General features: G+C 38.4%; 1 protein-coding gene across 1 annotated transcript in view; it reads right to left on the bottom strand.

Moving 5' to 3' along the window:
* The window catches only part of LOC124616098 (alpha-catulin), a 185,853-nt gene that overhangs the window by 91,094 nt on the left and 77,545 nt on the right, over positions 1 to 17,214 (bottom strand). The window contains exon 5 of the mRNA XM_047144355.1: positions 829 to 988. Within this exon, the coding sequence (XP_047000311.1) occupies positions 829 to 988 (160 nt within the window). The remainder of the gene's footprint in view (positions 1 to 828; positions 989 to 17,214) is intronic.

The raw sequence follows: 17,214 nt of genomic DNA on the forward strand, positions 1-17,214 counted from the left end.
ACTTTTTTGAAAGAAGTGAAGTGGTGTAAGAAGAAAACAATATCAGGCATAAATATAACTGGAAAAGAATGACACAAAGCTACCTGCTACCAGAGTAGTGAGTGCAAAAGATCCACACCACTGAAAACTGGACACACATTTACAACTAGGTAGCAATGATGTTAGCACAGAAGCATTGTATCTCACTTTAGGTTTGTAAACATGCAGAATGTACCTATTATGGAAGTATTCAATGCACAGAGAAATAATTAAGGGAAGCATACAATTGGTTCAAAGAAAGACCTCACTGTGAAACAGTTTCAAACATTCTCAATATAGGGTCAAGAGAGGGTATAATGACATATGAGTAAAACTTCAGTCTTCACCAGATCAGTTTTACTAGTCCTTATCACTAATTATAATTCAAATGACCAATTTTTGGTTGTTTAGAAAGTCATCTTCAGGTCACATCAAAGACTGTAGTGATGTAGCATGTGCATACACTGTTTAAGATGTGTTACCAACTTTAATAAAGTATTTTGAATGACCTGAAGGCCATTGTCTAACACTAAAAACTGATAATCAGAATTATTATTTGTGATAAAGACTAAACACTTGTATTTGAATCATCAGATTACGTACTCAAAAGCTTAGCTACATCAAGCTCTATTCAATTATACATGTGAAAGTAACTCATGTGTTCTAACCAACACAAAACATATATATATAAGTATAAATAAAAAAATTCAAATACAGTTCAGAAAATAGACTGTCAGTTTGTTTGATCCAGTAACACTCATTTTACTACCAGCTGAACTATGTGGTAATTCAGCTAAAATGAAAAATTACCTTCAAGATTTTCCTTTGCTATTTTTGATGTTGGGTGCAAAGATAAAGTGTGAGCAGCTGTTATAACTTGTGGTCCATATATCCTCAAATTAATTTCTGTGTACTTGGCAGAAACTTGAAGAGTGTCGGTAACTGCTATATGTCTGAGAAGCTTGCACACCTAAAATGGAAGGTGAAAATTACAAACATTCTGAATGAAAAATTGTCCACAGTAAATGGTTTCTAAATTTTTCATTTGAAGATGTGCATGCAACACGTAATTGTGGTTTTCAGTTCAATGTGAGCAAAATATTGGTCATTTCAAATATCGGTCTTATTAATGATACATATGGTAAATATGATTCACAACTATTGTTTGTTGCTTAAGTCGTCCTCTCAAGACAATCCATATAACTGCTAGAATAAGACACAAGCATAAGTTTCATGTACAATCAGAATCATGCCACATTTTGCCATGTTCTACATATACTATGCTTTACCAAAACTAAATCAAGAACCTTACTCAACATTCATTCTGAGCCATTCATTATAATGATGAAAATTTACAGTTTAATGATACTGAATGGAAAATGATTTACTTCTCTACTTCACTCAACTACAACTTCAATACCAATAGACAAACATAGACTCTTTTTGGAAATGATACTGTTTTAGAAGATATTAATACTTATTTTTCAAACAAGTCTAGAGATTTTTTTGGAGGTGGGAGGGAGGTACTGATAATCATCCTCAATTCAACTGGAAATTTAATTCATAGTTACAACAAATTTTTGGCAACTTTTAGCAGTGTGATAAGCAGTACGGTAAACTTCTGTTTATCTGAATCGTGTTTATCCAAAATCCGCTTTATCTGGAAAAAAAATTTCTGATTTTTGCGGTTCACATTGGCGCTGTAAGACTCATCGTACAGCTATGCTTTTGGCTAGCTAGCCTGACACTTGACAAGTTTCAACTTGTCTGCACCTGGAGCCGTGCATTTTTTTTTTTTTTCGGCAGTCTACTGCTAATCAGTGCATTGGCATGTATAAAAAGTTCGAATGTCGCCAATTTACGTGTGTGTTGGTTGAAGTTTTAGGTTGGTTGGTGTGATTTTTAAAGGGACCAAACTATGTGGTCATGGGTCCCTTGTTCCATTGAATGAAGTCCACAGGATAAAATGGAAAACATATGGGACACACCACAGGAGTTTGAGAAGAAAACACAAAGCTGAACACACTAGGGACAACAGAAGACAAGAAAAGCACAGACATACAAGAAACAGACAGAAGAGCTTAAGACAGTAGAGCAGATGACCTGAGCTGGCTGATCATGTGGAAGTTATAGCATGTTTTTTGTTCGTATTGTGTCGTTTCCTGCCATCGACATCTATTGGAACTCCTTGGAAGTACAGTACGCACAGTATTGCTCTATGCAGCATGATGTAGCCCTGTTGAAACCGATAATGAGAGTACGGCGCCAAACACTTTCCGTCTGTTGTCAGTACATCAGATGAAGCTGAGCATTTGACAATTTAACAGTGAATGTACAACGCACTGTTGTGTTGCCGTGTGGGCTTGGGTAGGACAGGGGAGAGGGGATAGATGTATCCAATGTTTTCATTCCATTGCTGCCATAGCCTGGTTTCGTAAGTCAAAAGCTGTGTCTAGTGCATCTTGAGTGTTGTCAAGTCATGCGTCTGTGTGTTTTCGATTTAATGTTTTGTGCTTGCACTATATGCTTTAAAATGTCCACAGATAAAAGTGGCCAAATGCCAAAAAAGAATCATTCAAGTGTCAGTAAAAAAATTCTGAATGTGACTACAGGTGCAAAACAAAGAAAGAGTGTGATCTCGCTGGAACAAAAGCTTCGCGCTTTGCAGAAATTTGATGCTGGTGAGCCACTTGTGATAGTTGCTGCGGATTTGAATTTCGGTAGGAGTGTGATTACTGATTAGAAGACAAATCGACCACAAACTCAAAAATTTTGATCCATCCAATTGTCAGGCAGCACAGTGAAATCTCCAAAAACAATGAGAAAAGGTGCACATCCTCAGTTAGAAGAGCCTTATTTTTGTGGCATGAACAAATAAGAGCTAAAGGTATGCCAGTTTAAGGTCCTCTACTTCATCAAAAAGCGATGACTTTATGTGAGCTTATTGAAGGAAAGGAGCAAGAATTCCTCGAAAGTAATGACTGGCTGCATTGGTTCAAGAAGCAGCATGGCATTTGGGAAATTGCCATCAGTGATGAATTCAGGGACGAAGCTGCTATCACTGATTTTAAGAAGAAACTGCACACAATCATTGACAAAGGAGGTTATACTTGTGATCAACTTTATAACTGTGATGAAACTGTGTTGAATTACAAAATGTTGCCAACAAAAACTCTTGCCTCTATAGAAGAAAAAAAGGCATCCGGATAGAGAGAGAGAGAGAGAGAGAGAGAGAGAGAGAGAGAGAGAAAGAGAGAGAGTGAGAGACTGTCCTCACATGCAGTAAAGTCACTTGGAATCATAAATTGTGCCTTACTTATATTGGCAACTCCAAAAAACCAAGAGCATTTAGAAGGCAACCAGGTGATAAATCTTTGCCATTGTGGTACACGAATCAGTCTACGGCATGGATGAATGATGCCATCTTCAAAGAGTGGTTCCAGGCAGAGTTTGTTCCAGCTGTAGAAAAATACAGCAAGGAAACTGGACTTCCTTGAAAAGCACTACTTCTTGTGGACAATGATCCTTCTCACCCAGATGATCTACAAGATGGGGATACCAAAGTTGTATTTATCCCACCAAATGTCATGTCTCTATGTCAACCGATGGATCAAGGTGTTCTTGAGGCGATGAAAAAAAAAATTACATATGCAAGCTGCTGGAATACTTAATCGGTGTGATTGATGCTGAAGATATTGTGCAAGATCTTAAAAAATTAATGTTTTAAGTGTCATTCATTGGATTGCAGACACTTGAAATCTAATTCCTCCAATTTCTTGTTAGGTCTTGGAAAAAACTCTTAGATCATAAGGGAACTCATCGGTCATGGGAAGAAGGAGGCAACACCGAAACTCAAGCTAATGTGCCAAAAGTAATTTTGGTGAATTTACTGAAGAAGGTATCAGGTTGTGAAGACGCGAACTTCGAAGACATTGAAGAGTGGCTCGAGAATGACTTTTTTGATTTGACTGAGAATAAATCGCCCTAATTGCAACCAATTAGGAAGTGTCGGAAGAATATGTTTCTGATGACGAAGCACAGAAAAAGATTCCTCACACAGCCAGTTACGTAGCGATCCAAACTGTTCTGTAGTACATCAGCCAACAGGAGGAGGCGACTTGTCCTGAAATCGTTTGTTTCCAACGTAGGAAAGATATTGCCACAACAAAAGTATCTCAAACCCAAAAAACAAGAAACCATTACACACTTTTTTACCAAAAAAATAAATTCTAATCAAGTGTCCTAGAACTTCAACATCCATAAGGTAAAAGTTTTTTGTTTTTAACTTTAAAGTTCCTGTAGACAAACTTTTTGTTCCTTTGATTAATCTCTAGATTTGTTTCATAATTTTGTACAGCAGTTTATTTTTTATCCAAGAGAGTACGTAATAAAATTAAAACTTCTGTTTTTTCCTGCTGCCAAATAAGGCAGATTTCTTTCTGTAAGAACACAAAATAAATGAGTTTTGCTATTCAGCACTTAAACCTTTTAGTTTTCAATCATACTTTGGCACCTTTTTAACACGTCAACACAATTTTTTTCAGTCAAAAACATGCAGGCTTATTCACAACCATATCAATAACATTCTATGTACTCTACGCATGTTTTATGATCATATTTCACAGTATTGACGCAATTAGGAGTGTTTCACACGTGAAAACAGAGGGACTTCAGTTTATCCGAAATTTTCATTATCCGAACCAGCCGCCGTCCCAATTATTTAGGATAATTGGGAGTTTATTATATTGTCTTTTCTTCCAATGTCACCCAAACTTTGAATTTACCTGTTTCACTAAAAGCTAAAAATAATTTATCTCTTTTTTTATAACAGTGCGTTTAGCTTCGTAACAAAAGACTGATGCGACGACCTAATGGAATATAGGTCAATAATATCAAGGAGCAACATGGGTCCATATCGACGCTGACTTTTCATTTACAGTTTTCTAATTGGGCAGGTGGGTGCCTGCTTAGTGTTCTGTGTTTGCAAACAGTCTGTAAACCTTTCAATTTCCAAGCACTCATCCATAACAGGGAGGTTTGCAGAATTATATTCACTGTAAGATCATTCATCATGCATTTTACCAAATGTGATGTAATGTATTCATTCAGTTGACTATTTCTAGATTTTAGCTTCTTTGTGAGCTTCAAGCAGTTTGCTGCAGAATTCTAGAGCATATTCTGAGTTCTAATACAATAAATTTCCTGGAGACCGAATAGCTTATGTCCACTAAACAGCACAGTTTTAGAAAGTATCCCTCACGTGACATCCAGCTTGCTCTTTTTTCACATGATATACTGCAAACTACAGATGACAGGCAATGGATTTCTACATTTCCAAAAAGCATTTGATACATTACCCTACTGCAGACTGTTAACACAGCTACAGGCATATGCAATAAGCTCTCGGATATGTGACTGGCTTGAAGACTTCCTAAGTAATAGAACCCAGTATGTTGTCCTCAAACATGAATGTTTATCGGAGACAGGGCTAACATCAGTGGTGCCCCAGGGAAGTGGGACCGGACCGATGCTATTTTCTGTACACACGAATTATCTGGCAGACTGGGTAGGCAGCAGTCTGTGGTTGTTTACTGATGATGTACTGGTTTACAATAAGGTGTAAAAGATCAATGACTGTAAGATGACACAAGATGACCTAGACAAAATTACTAGTTGATGTGATGAATGACAGCCCATTCCAAACATAGAAAAATGTAAGTTATTGCAGATGAGTAGGATAAACAAACCTGTAATGTTGCAGAGCAATATGAAATGGAACGAGCATGTGAGGATTGTGTTAGGGAAGGCAAATTATCAACTTTGGTTTATTGGGAGAATTTTAGGAAATGATGATTCATCTGTAAAGGAGACAACATATAGGATGCTAGTGTGACCTGTTCCTGAGTACTGCTCAAGTGTGTGGAATCTGAACCAGGTAGGATTTAAAGAAGACATCGAAGTAGTTCAGAGGCGAGTTGCTAGATTTGTTACCAGTAGGTTTGATCAGCATGCAAGTGTTACGGATATGCTTTGGGAACTCAAGTGGAAATGTTTGGAGGGAAAAAAGACACTCATTTCGAAGAACACTATGAGAAGGCTGAGAGAACCAGCATGTAAAGCAGAGACCTGTGTGTCCTTAATCCACTGCAGTCCTCCAACCATGGCAAGGGGCCTACAATTTTACATATAATCTGAACCATGTGTCATTCCAGCCAACTCTTCACATCATTGAGAAGTGAAGGCTACATGAAAAGCAGACTAAAAATTTCCGTGGTCTCACTGCACTTTGATCCCATGACTTCTCTGTTGCTAGGCTTGTGCTTTACCACTAGACCACCAGGCCTGACCCTGAACTTGATATTAGCCTAGAATATTTTAACACCTTTCAAAATGCTCAGAACTGTAATTTAAAAAGTTTAATTTATCTGGCATCTAAGAAAACCAATATTGAGAAGAAAGATTATACATTATTTAATTTTACTTAAAATTACAAATATTAACAATAAAGCAAGAACACAGGACAATAATAAATTATAGCTTGTTCTGTACCTCAGTCAATAAAATCAAAGCAAACCAAAAAATAACAAATTATACACAGAATTATATAAGACCTACCATACTGTCCATTTTTCTGGAAAACAATGTGCACAATTTTTCAGGTAAAATGTCTCTTAGGTAAACCAATAAAAATGAACTGAATGGTGAACATACATGCCCTGGAAGCTACTAGCAATTGGCAAAAAAGAATCCAGCTTCAGAATTTTAAATGGCTATAGTCCTTTTGCATAGTTTTTTCAAAACTGAAACTTCCTCTCCAAACTGTATTTTTGTGTTTTGTGTTGATTTTACGATGTCATCAAAACCTTACTGACAGCATGCCAATTCACCAAACATTTGGGACTGCTCACACTAGGTAGATGAGATAACTGAAATTTCTTCACCGCTACTGGCATTAACCCACATCTACTAAGAGGCATTTTGGTGGTATGTTATAAAGGGATTCTGTAGGGGTCTTTAATGAGCTTATTTCATTCATTCAGCAATGGATCATTCAATTTCAAAGCACATCTTTACATGGAAGAATAGCACAGGATTCCGAGGAGAGATTAAGTACTATCTGAAAGATCCTACACTACAGTGGTTACATCCATATCTTTGTCATGCCCATTAGGAATTAATAAAAATTATATCCAGATAAGAATCACCTGATGCAACTGGCTCTTAACTCCAAATCTGGACTTCCCAGTTTATATACAATGGATTGATGAAGCTACTTTCAAATCCAATGGTGAGGCAAATATGTACAATGCGCACTACTGGCAAGAAGAAAATCCTCACTGGTTGTGCCATGACAACCAACACAACTTGAGCACAAATACTGGACATTTTTATGAACTGCTCCAAAACGTAATGGGCAGTAAGAATGCAGTTGTTGATATGGTTGCAGTAAGTTGTATGCCTGGCATGTTTTTCTTTTTTGGCTAGATGTACTTTATATCAAATAGGTCCTGATCAATATATTGGTAGAAGGCGGCCAGTGACTTGGCCATCACAGTTGCAAAATTTCATCAGCTTTGATTATATCTTTGGCACAACAAAGAAATGAATGGAAATATCAATTTTATGAAGCTTCTGGTCACTCCCAAATGCACTGTTATAATGGTTGTTATGTTTTTTTCTATAAGTGATTGTATAACAATCCATTTTGGTAGGAACCCAAGAAATGGTGGTAAACCCCCATAGAAAGATGTGTTTGACTGTGCTTAGAGGAAGGCATGAAGTGTTTTGAACACCAAAACAATAATACACATTTCTTCTAATAATTTTTTTTAAGTATATTGTTAATATTTGCAGCCATTCTTCTCCAGTTGCTACTTCTATGCTATTTATCTAGTAGGTAAGAATAACTATTGCTTGTCCTTTGCAACAGATACATATGTAAAGTTTTTAACTGAACATGTGTCTCATAAATGTTTTAGGTATCTTGGTCTATATTGAAATAAAATCAATAACTACTTCTTTGTCAAAAACTTCTGTTTTTAAACAATGTGTGTGTGTGTGTGTGTGTGTGTGTGTGTGAGAGATAGAGAGAGAGAGAGAGAGAGAGAGAGAGAGAGAGAGAGCACATGTGGATGTGGGTATACACGCAATGAAACAACTGAAACAATTATTTCCTTTGTAAACCACTGAAGATCATTAAAACAGTTGGGAAAACATCTCCAGTTAAAAACAAAAATAAATTTCAGTTGCAAATAATGGGTAACTATTACTCTGATCTACAAGTTAATCAGCATTTTGTAAGAGTCAAAATTTCCTATCAAGTTTACTGAAAGTTGAAAGTACATAAAAAAGTTTGCTTCCTCACTTAAACATAAAAAGTAATTTTTTCTTCTTTCCTTACACCATTGCTCAGATTGTCATATCCATAAAGCTTTTTGAGCATATCAAAAAATCTGCAGACAAAAAATTAGTTTTCTCCATTTATGACGCCCTTATCAGAATGGCTAAAAAATTTATCTGAAAAATATTACAAGTACAATTTTCCAGAAAATGGCATGGTATGCTTGGTTTTAAGCACCCCCTACATGAAATAAAGCTGCAATTTGTTTGAATGTGACCCTCATGTGTACTGAAGATTATATGTCCTGCCCTGTTTCAATTAAATGGGCTTAAAACTGACATTGTAAAATACACAAATTTTCAGTTAAGCTGAGTTGCACTTATGGGATATGCCAAAAACAAAGTCCTCATTCAAGTCTACTACCTTAATTGACTTGTATGGATAAATTACACTAGAGACATTGTTACTTTCTGGGGCACTTTCTATAAACTAAGATAGTGATACACCACATATGAAATTATAATTTTTTGGTCAACACACTCAGTTGTGTTTCCTATCATTTCTGAGAGGTAATGAAACAATCTGTTAATCATCCAAGTTAGTGTTCCAGTTATTGCCTCCACATCAGCTCACAATTATATAAATATTAACTACATTTTGCTTCTTACTCATTTTTTATTAGTTTCTCAGTTCAGTACTTTTATACATGCAACCATACTCTGCAAACCCCTGCGAAGAGCATGGGAGACAGTACTTCTCACTATGCCATTTATTTGGACTTATTCCTGTTCCATTCACTTATGGAGCACAGAAAGAACGACTGCCTGAATGCAACTGCATGTGCTGTAATTGTCTTCATAATCGTTATGGGAGTGATACGTAGGGGGTCATAATATATACCTAGACTTGTCACCTAAAGTTGGTTCTAGAAACTTTCATGGGATAGTTTGCATATGTCTTCAAGCATCTGCTAGTTTAGTTCTTTCTGTATCTTCATGACACTCTCCCATGGGTTGAATGAACCTGTGATCATTCGTATTTCCCTTCTTTGTATCTGTTCAAACAGCCACTGTCAGTCCTATTTAGTTATGAGTGCCACATACTTCAACAGTATTCTAGTATGGGTCTCATAAGTGTTTTGTATACAGTCTCCTTTGTGGACTGTTTGCATTTCTGCAGTATATACTACAATTGAACCACAGTCTACATGAGTAAACCTACTTCATTGTTCCACTTCATATCCCTAACAATTGTTATGCCCATGTATTTGTATGAACTGACTGACTCCAACTGAGACTCATCCACGTTGTTGCCATAGGATACCATGTTTTTTTCATTTTGTGAGGTGCACAGTTTTACATTTCTGAACATTTAAAGCAAGATGTCAATATTTGCACCATTTGACTGAATGTTTGTGCAGCTTTTTTCAGACAATGCTTCACTGTAGATAATTGCATGATGTACAAAAAGCTCGAGGTTACTATTAATTTTGTCTGTCAGGACGTTAATATACAACTCAAACAGCAAGGGTCCCAACGCACTTCCCTAGGCTGCAATTGAATTACTCCTACATTTGCTGTTGATGCATCCTCCCTGCCAAGAAATTCTCAATGCAGACAAAATTTCACTTGATAGCCTATGTAAATGTACTTTCACTAATAAATGTTGCTGTGATTCTAATTCAGCTGATATTCAGAAGTCATACCAAGTTTACCTAACTGCCTTCACCGATGGCTTTCAGGATGTCATGTGAGAAAAGTGCAAATTGTTTCTAATGCCTGATGGTTTCAGAATCTGTCCTGGTTGGCACAGAGACCAGTCTGATGAGATATCTCATGATGTTTGAGCCCAGAATATGTTCCAAGATTTTACGACAGATGGATGTCGATGGTACTGGGGGACAGTTTCATGGATTATTTCTGCTACCTTTCTTCCAACTAATGGCCATACTGCTCTAGCTCATGTGTCTGGTATATTACAGTTAAAAAGGGGATGATTCACTCACAAGTTCAATAGGGAAGCTTACAGGATTTCCATCAAGTCCTGGGGCTTAAATTTTTTAGTGATTTCAGCTGTTCCATAACAACCCTGACATTTATGGAACCCTTTACCCCTTTCTCAATTACAGAATTGAACTGTGGGGCTGTGCAGCTGATGTACATTTAAAAAGAATACTACTACTACTACTACTACTACTACTATTACTACATAAGACATATACATGGGATGGGACATAGAGATTCATGTCGTGAAGTGTTTGTGCAGCACAAATATCTGTCAACATATTCTCTATATATCTTCAAAATAGTTGTATTTTTTATAAGTCAACCAACAGAAACTATCAAGGGCAGTGATGTACATGATCACAACACTAGAACAAAGTGTGACTATTTCCGTAACAGAACAACGGTAAAAATGACTGATAGAAGTCCATATATCAGTGGTTTGATTTGGTATAACAATCTACCAAACTCTCTAAGAATGTACACGGGAAATGTTTTTAAAACAAAATTAAAATCTTTTCTAATAGAAAAATGTTTATATTCCTTCAACGAATTTTAAGATAGTGATTGTAACATGAGGCATTAGCATATCAGTTGTAATGTGATAAATGTAAAAAATAGACATAAGAAGCAACAGCTAGAGAATATAGTGTATTTTATAAGTGTAAATATAACCATAGTATTAAGTATTATGATTGCAAAAGCCATCATTACGATGGCTCCGTGCAAAGAAAATGTAAATAAATAAACAGTATGTATATATTTCATCTCTGACATCTTACAAAAATGAAACCGGGGCTATTCCTGTAATTTACTTTCTAAAGAAAATTTGAAAACAAGAGTTCAGCATTCCTGTTTTGCCTCGCTATCCTCAATTTCATTTTCTTTGTTATCTTCTCTATCCAGTGCATGGTCAAGTATTTTTCTAAACTCAAGCCACATGCTCCTCCTCAGAGCTAAATGTTTTGATGTTCTTGAAATAAAACACTATTACTATTTTATCTAGTTCACTGAACACATAAATCTTTGTACTTGTTTTAGTTGGCCTTTGTACTTCAGTTATCATTCTTCCTACAACTGCCTCACAGTCATGGTACCAGTTCATTGTGCACAGCCCAGTTCAATGTGCACATCCTCAAAGAGGTTAGATGAAGTCTATTTGTTGCCATTAGATCCAATAAATTTTTGTTGTGAATATACTTTCAAACTTTGTGTCCTAAATAGTTTTCAGAGTATTGTTCCACAGGTTGTCTTAGCAAGCCCACCTTTGGTAAATGTCAGAAGGCTCTGACTGGCAGTAATTTTTTTATTGCAGCCAATGTTACCTAGCTAACAAATACTGTGTGAAAAGTATTCTCTCTGGTTATGGCCAGCAGCGGATGTAACTTTCAGGAGGCTCATGACACTTGGCTGATTTGGAAAAAATTATTAATTTGCTACCAGTTTCTGTCAATTACCATCATATGGCAACTGAAGCCATGTTAGAAAACAGATATGAAAACAAAATCTCAATGAACAAAACATCATAAAGACATAAAACACAAAGTGTAACATTTCCAGAGAAGTTTTAGCATTTTTCCCTGTCAAATTTTGAGATCTCAAGGGTAAGTAAATACATACAATGACAAAAAATGTAAGGACTTCTGTATTTCTCCCCTGTGTAAGCAAAACTCTTACGTACTAACATCAACATCTTTTGTAATGAACTTTTTAGATGTAGAAAGGAAGCCAAATAATATATGTGTTTCATTAAGACCACTGTTGTTATTTTATTTCAATAAAACAAAACACATTTTGGGACAAAAATATGCACTTTCTTCAAGTCACAATACAGATTTAAAATACCTTCAGTGATTCCAGAAATAACCTCAGAAAAATGTAGGCATCTGGAAATAAGTGAATAAGGCAGGAAAGTGTTGTGAAAACCAGCACTATAGGTGACCGCCAATAGAATGTTGGCTCTACCATGTTCATTATTGTTGGTTATTACCCACTGTTTTATGTCTATTATTTTACAGGTATGATGTGATTTTTCTTCTGAGAAATACACGAGTACACAGTGTACAAACTACCAGGGACTGCCACAAATTTCTTCTTCTTATCACCCATACTTTCTAATGTATAAACTACTTTTGGGGTGCCAAAATGTACAAGAATAAATAAAATGTCTGTAAAGCATCACACTGTACAATGTACTTGCTAGCCTCTGGCCTGCCAAGGAGCACTGCAGTCTTAGATCTATGGATAAACCACAAAAGTCCGCCGCATTCTGCCACATAAAATAGATCCGGCCTGTGGTTAGATCAGTGAGACTAGATCCAACGGGCAAGCCCTGCACATTAGTGGGAAATGATGGGCTTCAGATCGGTCAGCTCAATCCATTAGAGATACCCACAGAAATTGCCTTCGATATTGGCCTGGTGTGGAAGTCCACTCGTGTGGCCAGCAATTCATGTGTCACAGACACCATGTTGATGAAATGAGATCGAAATGATCAATCCATGCAACAGACAGCTTGCGCAAATACTCTGAGAATCAGTACTATTGAGGACAGGTTGCAGCTCACTGTAAAGATGATCGCAGAGCCATAGGCAGGCATGTAGAAAAGACAACCACATTCTCACAACTAAATTTTCAGCTATAGCCTTTGTCAGAAAACACCCATTCACACAATCACTCAGACAAAACTCATGCACACATGACTGCCACCTCCAACTGCTGCACCAACAGTCTCTTGAGAATCAGATCCAAACAAACCACTACTCACGCATCACTGCCTCTCATCGGCAGCTGCTAGGCTAGTGGCAAGAATTGGTGGCACTGACTGCAAGCTGAGGGGAATGGTAGAAAGGGGAGAAGCAGTAAGAATGAGGGAGTAGGGAAGTGGCACCCAGCCAGTGATGATGCATGACATCTTAGTAAACAAACCATTTCATCTACTCAGACATAAATGAGATTTTTCATGTTTTTTTCAAATTTCTTTGATTTCCCTGACACGTTTAAAATTCCCTGATTTCCAGAACTTGTGGCAACCCTGGCATTATGAGACAATAACATAAAAAAATGTAACCTGTGACAAAAATCTTTCAAGCATTAATTAAAACAGATGTGGCAATTTCTGGGTACAATGCATAAGTCAGTGTATCCCACAGGCACACAGGAACAAATGATTTAGATTAAGGTTTCCAGTATATTAGTGGGAAGTTATGTCATCTCATGGATATAAGAAAAACTAACCACAGTTAAACGGTCCAAGGTACACAGTGTTAAACTCAGTAGCTTCATTATGGGTACCTTAGTATGCAGAGGACCTGTCAATAAAAGCATTAATTCATCTCCATACGAGTGGCTAAAATGATGTAGACATGACATCTAACTTATAATCAAACAGATACAAACAATGGAAAAACCAGGATGGAATAATGACAATATTATGAAAATGATAGATTGCTTCTCACTATATAGTGCAGATACTGAACTGCTGACAGACGCAACAAGAGACTGCCAAACAAGTGAGCTTCAAAAAGGCCTTAAGTGGAAAAAAAACACCCACCCACCCATCCACCCACCCACACCCACACCCACTCACCCCCCCCCCCCCCCACACACACACACATATGCATGGTGTGGGGGGGGGGGGGGGGGCAGCGCGCATGCAGATGTGCATGTGCATGTGTTACGCTTGTTGCTTGTGTGGATGTTTGTTGTGTTCTCTACTTTAGAAGAAGACTTTTGGTTGCAAGCTCACTTGTTTGGAAGTCTTTTTGTTGTGCCTTTCTGTGACTCAACATCTCCACTATACGGTAAGTAGCAATCTACCCTTTTCATAACATTATAGTGAAACAGGAATTATGTGGTTCTCATTCATAAGTTATATTACCCTTTCTGCCATCCCCCTCCCCCATCCTGAGAACATTTGAGATTTTGTACAGTACTTTCTATAGGACTGCTTTGCGATTATTCAAACTTGTCTGTTATCCTCTATATATACTACCCTCTTTGTATTTCCAGATAACATTGTTGTTACATTTTATTTTGATACAATTATATGTGGTTCATATTGTTAATTTATGGGAGTTGAAGTATTTTTGTCTATGCTGGGATATCGTTTCCCATCTTTATTGCACAACACAGTCTATTAGACATTTAAAAGCGTTAATGAGTTGCAATGGTCTAAAAAGATGTTTTTGGTAACATGCTTCACCCTATTCAATACAATGTTTAACTGCCAAAACCAGATGATCCTGAGTCTCTCTCTCTCTCTCTCTCTCTCTCTCTCTCTCGGTTACCCAAGCCTGCCAGCCCAAAGTTTGGTACAGATTTATTGATGACATCTTCATGATCTGGACCCACAGTGAAGAAGAACTCCAGAATTTCTTCTCCAACCTCAACTCCTTTGGTTCCATCAGATTCACCTGGTCCTACTCCAAATCCCATGCCACTTTCCTTGACGTTGACCTCCACCTGTCCAATGGCCAGCTTCACACGTCCGTCCACATCAAACCCACCAACAAACAACAGTACCTCCATTATGACAGCTGCCACCCATTCCACATCAAACGGTCCCTTCCCTACAGCCTAGGTCTTCGTGGCAAACGAATCTGCTCCAGTCCGGAAGCCCTGAACCATTACACCAACAACCTGAAAACAGCTTTCGCATCCCGCAACTACCCTCCTGACCTGGTACAGAAGCAAATAACCAGAGCCACTTCCTCATCCCCTCAAACCCAGAGCCTCCCACAGAAGAACCCCACAAGTGCCCCACTTGTGACAGGATACTTTCCAGGACTGGATCAGACTCTGAATGTGGCTCTCCAGCAGGGATACGACTTCCTCAAATCCTTCCCTGAAATGAGATCCATCCATCATGAAATCCTCCCCACTCCACCAGGAGTGTCTTTCCGCCATTCACCTAACCTTTGTAACCTTTTAGTTCATCCCTATGAAATCCCCAAACCACCTTCCCTACCCTCTGGCTCCTACCCTTGTAACCGCCCCCGGTGTAAAACCTGTTCCATGCACCCTCCCACCACCACCTACTCCAGTCCTGTAACCCGGAAGATGTACACGATCAAAGGCAGAGCCACGTGTGAAAGCACCCACGTGATTTACCAACTGACCTGCCTACACTGTGAAGCTTTCTATGTGGGAATGACCAGCAACAAACTGTCCATTCGCATGAATGGACACAGGCAGACAGTGTTTGTTGGTAATGAGGATCACCCTGTGGCTAAACATGCCTTGGTGCACGGCCAGCACATCTTGGCACAGTGTTACACCGTCTGGGTTATCTGGATACTTCCCACTAACACCAACCTGTCAGAACTCCGGAGATGGGAACTTGCCCTTCAGTATATCCTCTCTTCTCGTTACCCGCCAGGCCTCAACCTCCGCTAATTTCAAGTTGCCGCCGCTCATACCTCACCTGTCATTCAACAACATCTTTGTCTATGTACTTCCACCTCGACTGACATCTCTCCCAAACTCTTTGCCTTTACAAATGTCTGCTTGTGTCTGTGTATGTGCAGATGGATATGTGTGTGTATGCGAGTGTATACCTGTCCTTTTTCCCCCCTAAGGACCGTTGGTTGCGAAAGCTTGAAATTTTGTGTGTGTGTTTGTGTGTTTTTTTATTGTGTCTATCTACCAGCACTTTCCCGTTTGGTAAGACATGGAATCTTTGTTTTATATATATATATATATATAACACATTTGCTGTCTGTCTGACATTTCATATTGATCTCACACATTTGGATATTGTGTACTGATCAATCTTGTTCGTCTATAAATAATATTAGGAAAACATCAAAGAGACTGTTACGCATTATAGCTTTCAGCCAACGCATCCTGCAGCAAAGAAAAAAGATAAAGATGAACACAAACAAGTACATCTCTCACACACATGACTGCTACCACTTGCAGCTTCAACCAGAATTTGGAGAGTGGGTGGGTAAGGGGAAGGGATAGCAGAGTACGTTTGGGGAGGCGAGAAAGGCACTGTCTGGTGGGGTCAGAAACTGCCAGTTGCAGCATCAAGATATGGGGTGTGTAGAAAAAATGAGGAGTGGAGAAGGAGAGAAGCAGAATAGGAGAGGAACAGGGAAGAGGAAAGATCGGGAGGGTAAACTGGGAGTGGGCGGCACACGGAGGATGCAGGAATGTGAGAAGGGAGGAGATGATGGGACAAGAGGATGAAAACTGTTGGGTGTAGGGTGTGGAGATAATAGGTTACCATACATTGTGGCCAGGATAATTTTGAGAATATAAAACATGTTGCAAGGATAACTTTCATCTGCACATTTCAGAATAGCTGGTGGTGGAGGATAAGATCCAGATGGCCCGGGCTGTGAAGCAGCCATTGAAATTGAGCATGTTATGTTCAGCTGCATGTTGTGCCACTGGGTGGACTACTTTGCTCTTGATCACAGTTTGGTGATGGTTGTTTACTCTCATGGACAAATGGTTGATAGTCATAAAAAAATAAAAATTTGTGCAATGGTTGCATCAGAGCTGATGTACAACATAGCTGCTTTCACAAGTGGCTCGGCCTTTGAAGAGGGTAAGATAAGCCTGTGACAGGACTGGGATAGGAAATGCTGGGTGGGTGGATTGGGCAGGTCTTGCACCTGTGTCTTGGTTACGGATATGATTCCTGTGGCAAGGATTTGGGACTGGGAGAGGCATAGGGATGGGCTAGGATGTTGTAGAAGTTGGGTGTGTAAGCAAACTATACTTTAGGAGTGGTGGAAAGGTTCTTAGGTGGAATGTCTCTCATTTCAGAGCATAACAATATATAATCAAAGCCATGATGTAGGATGTGGTTCAGTTGTTCCAGTCCGGGGTGGTATTGAG

The sequence above is a fragment of the Schistocerca americana genome, chromosome 5 (assembly GCF_021461395.2).
Source record: "Schistocerca americana isolate TAMUIC-IGC-003095 chromosome 5, iqSchAmer2.1, whole genome shotgun sequence".
Taxonomy (NCBI): Eukaryota; Metazoa; Arthropoda; class Insecta; order Orthoptera; family Acrididae; genus Schistocerca; species Schistocerca americana.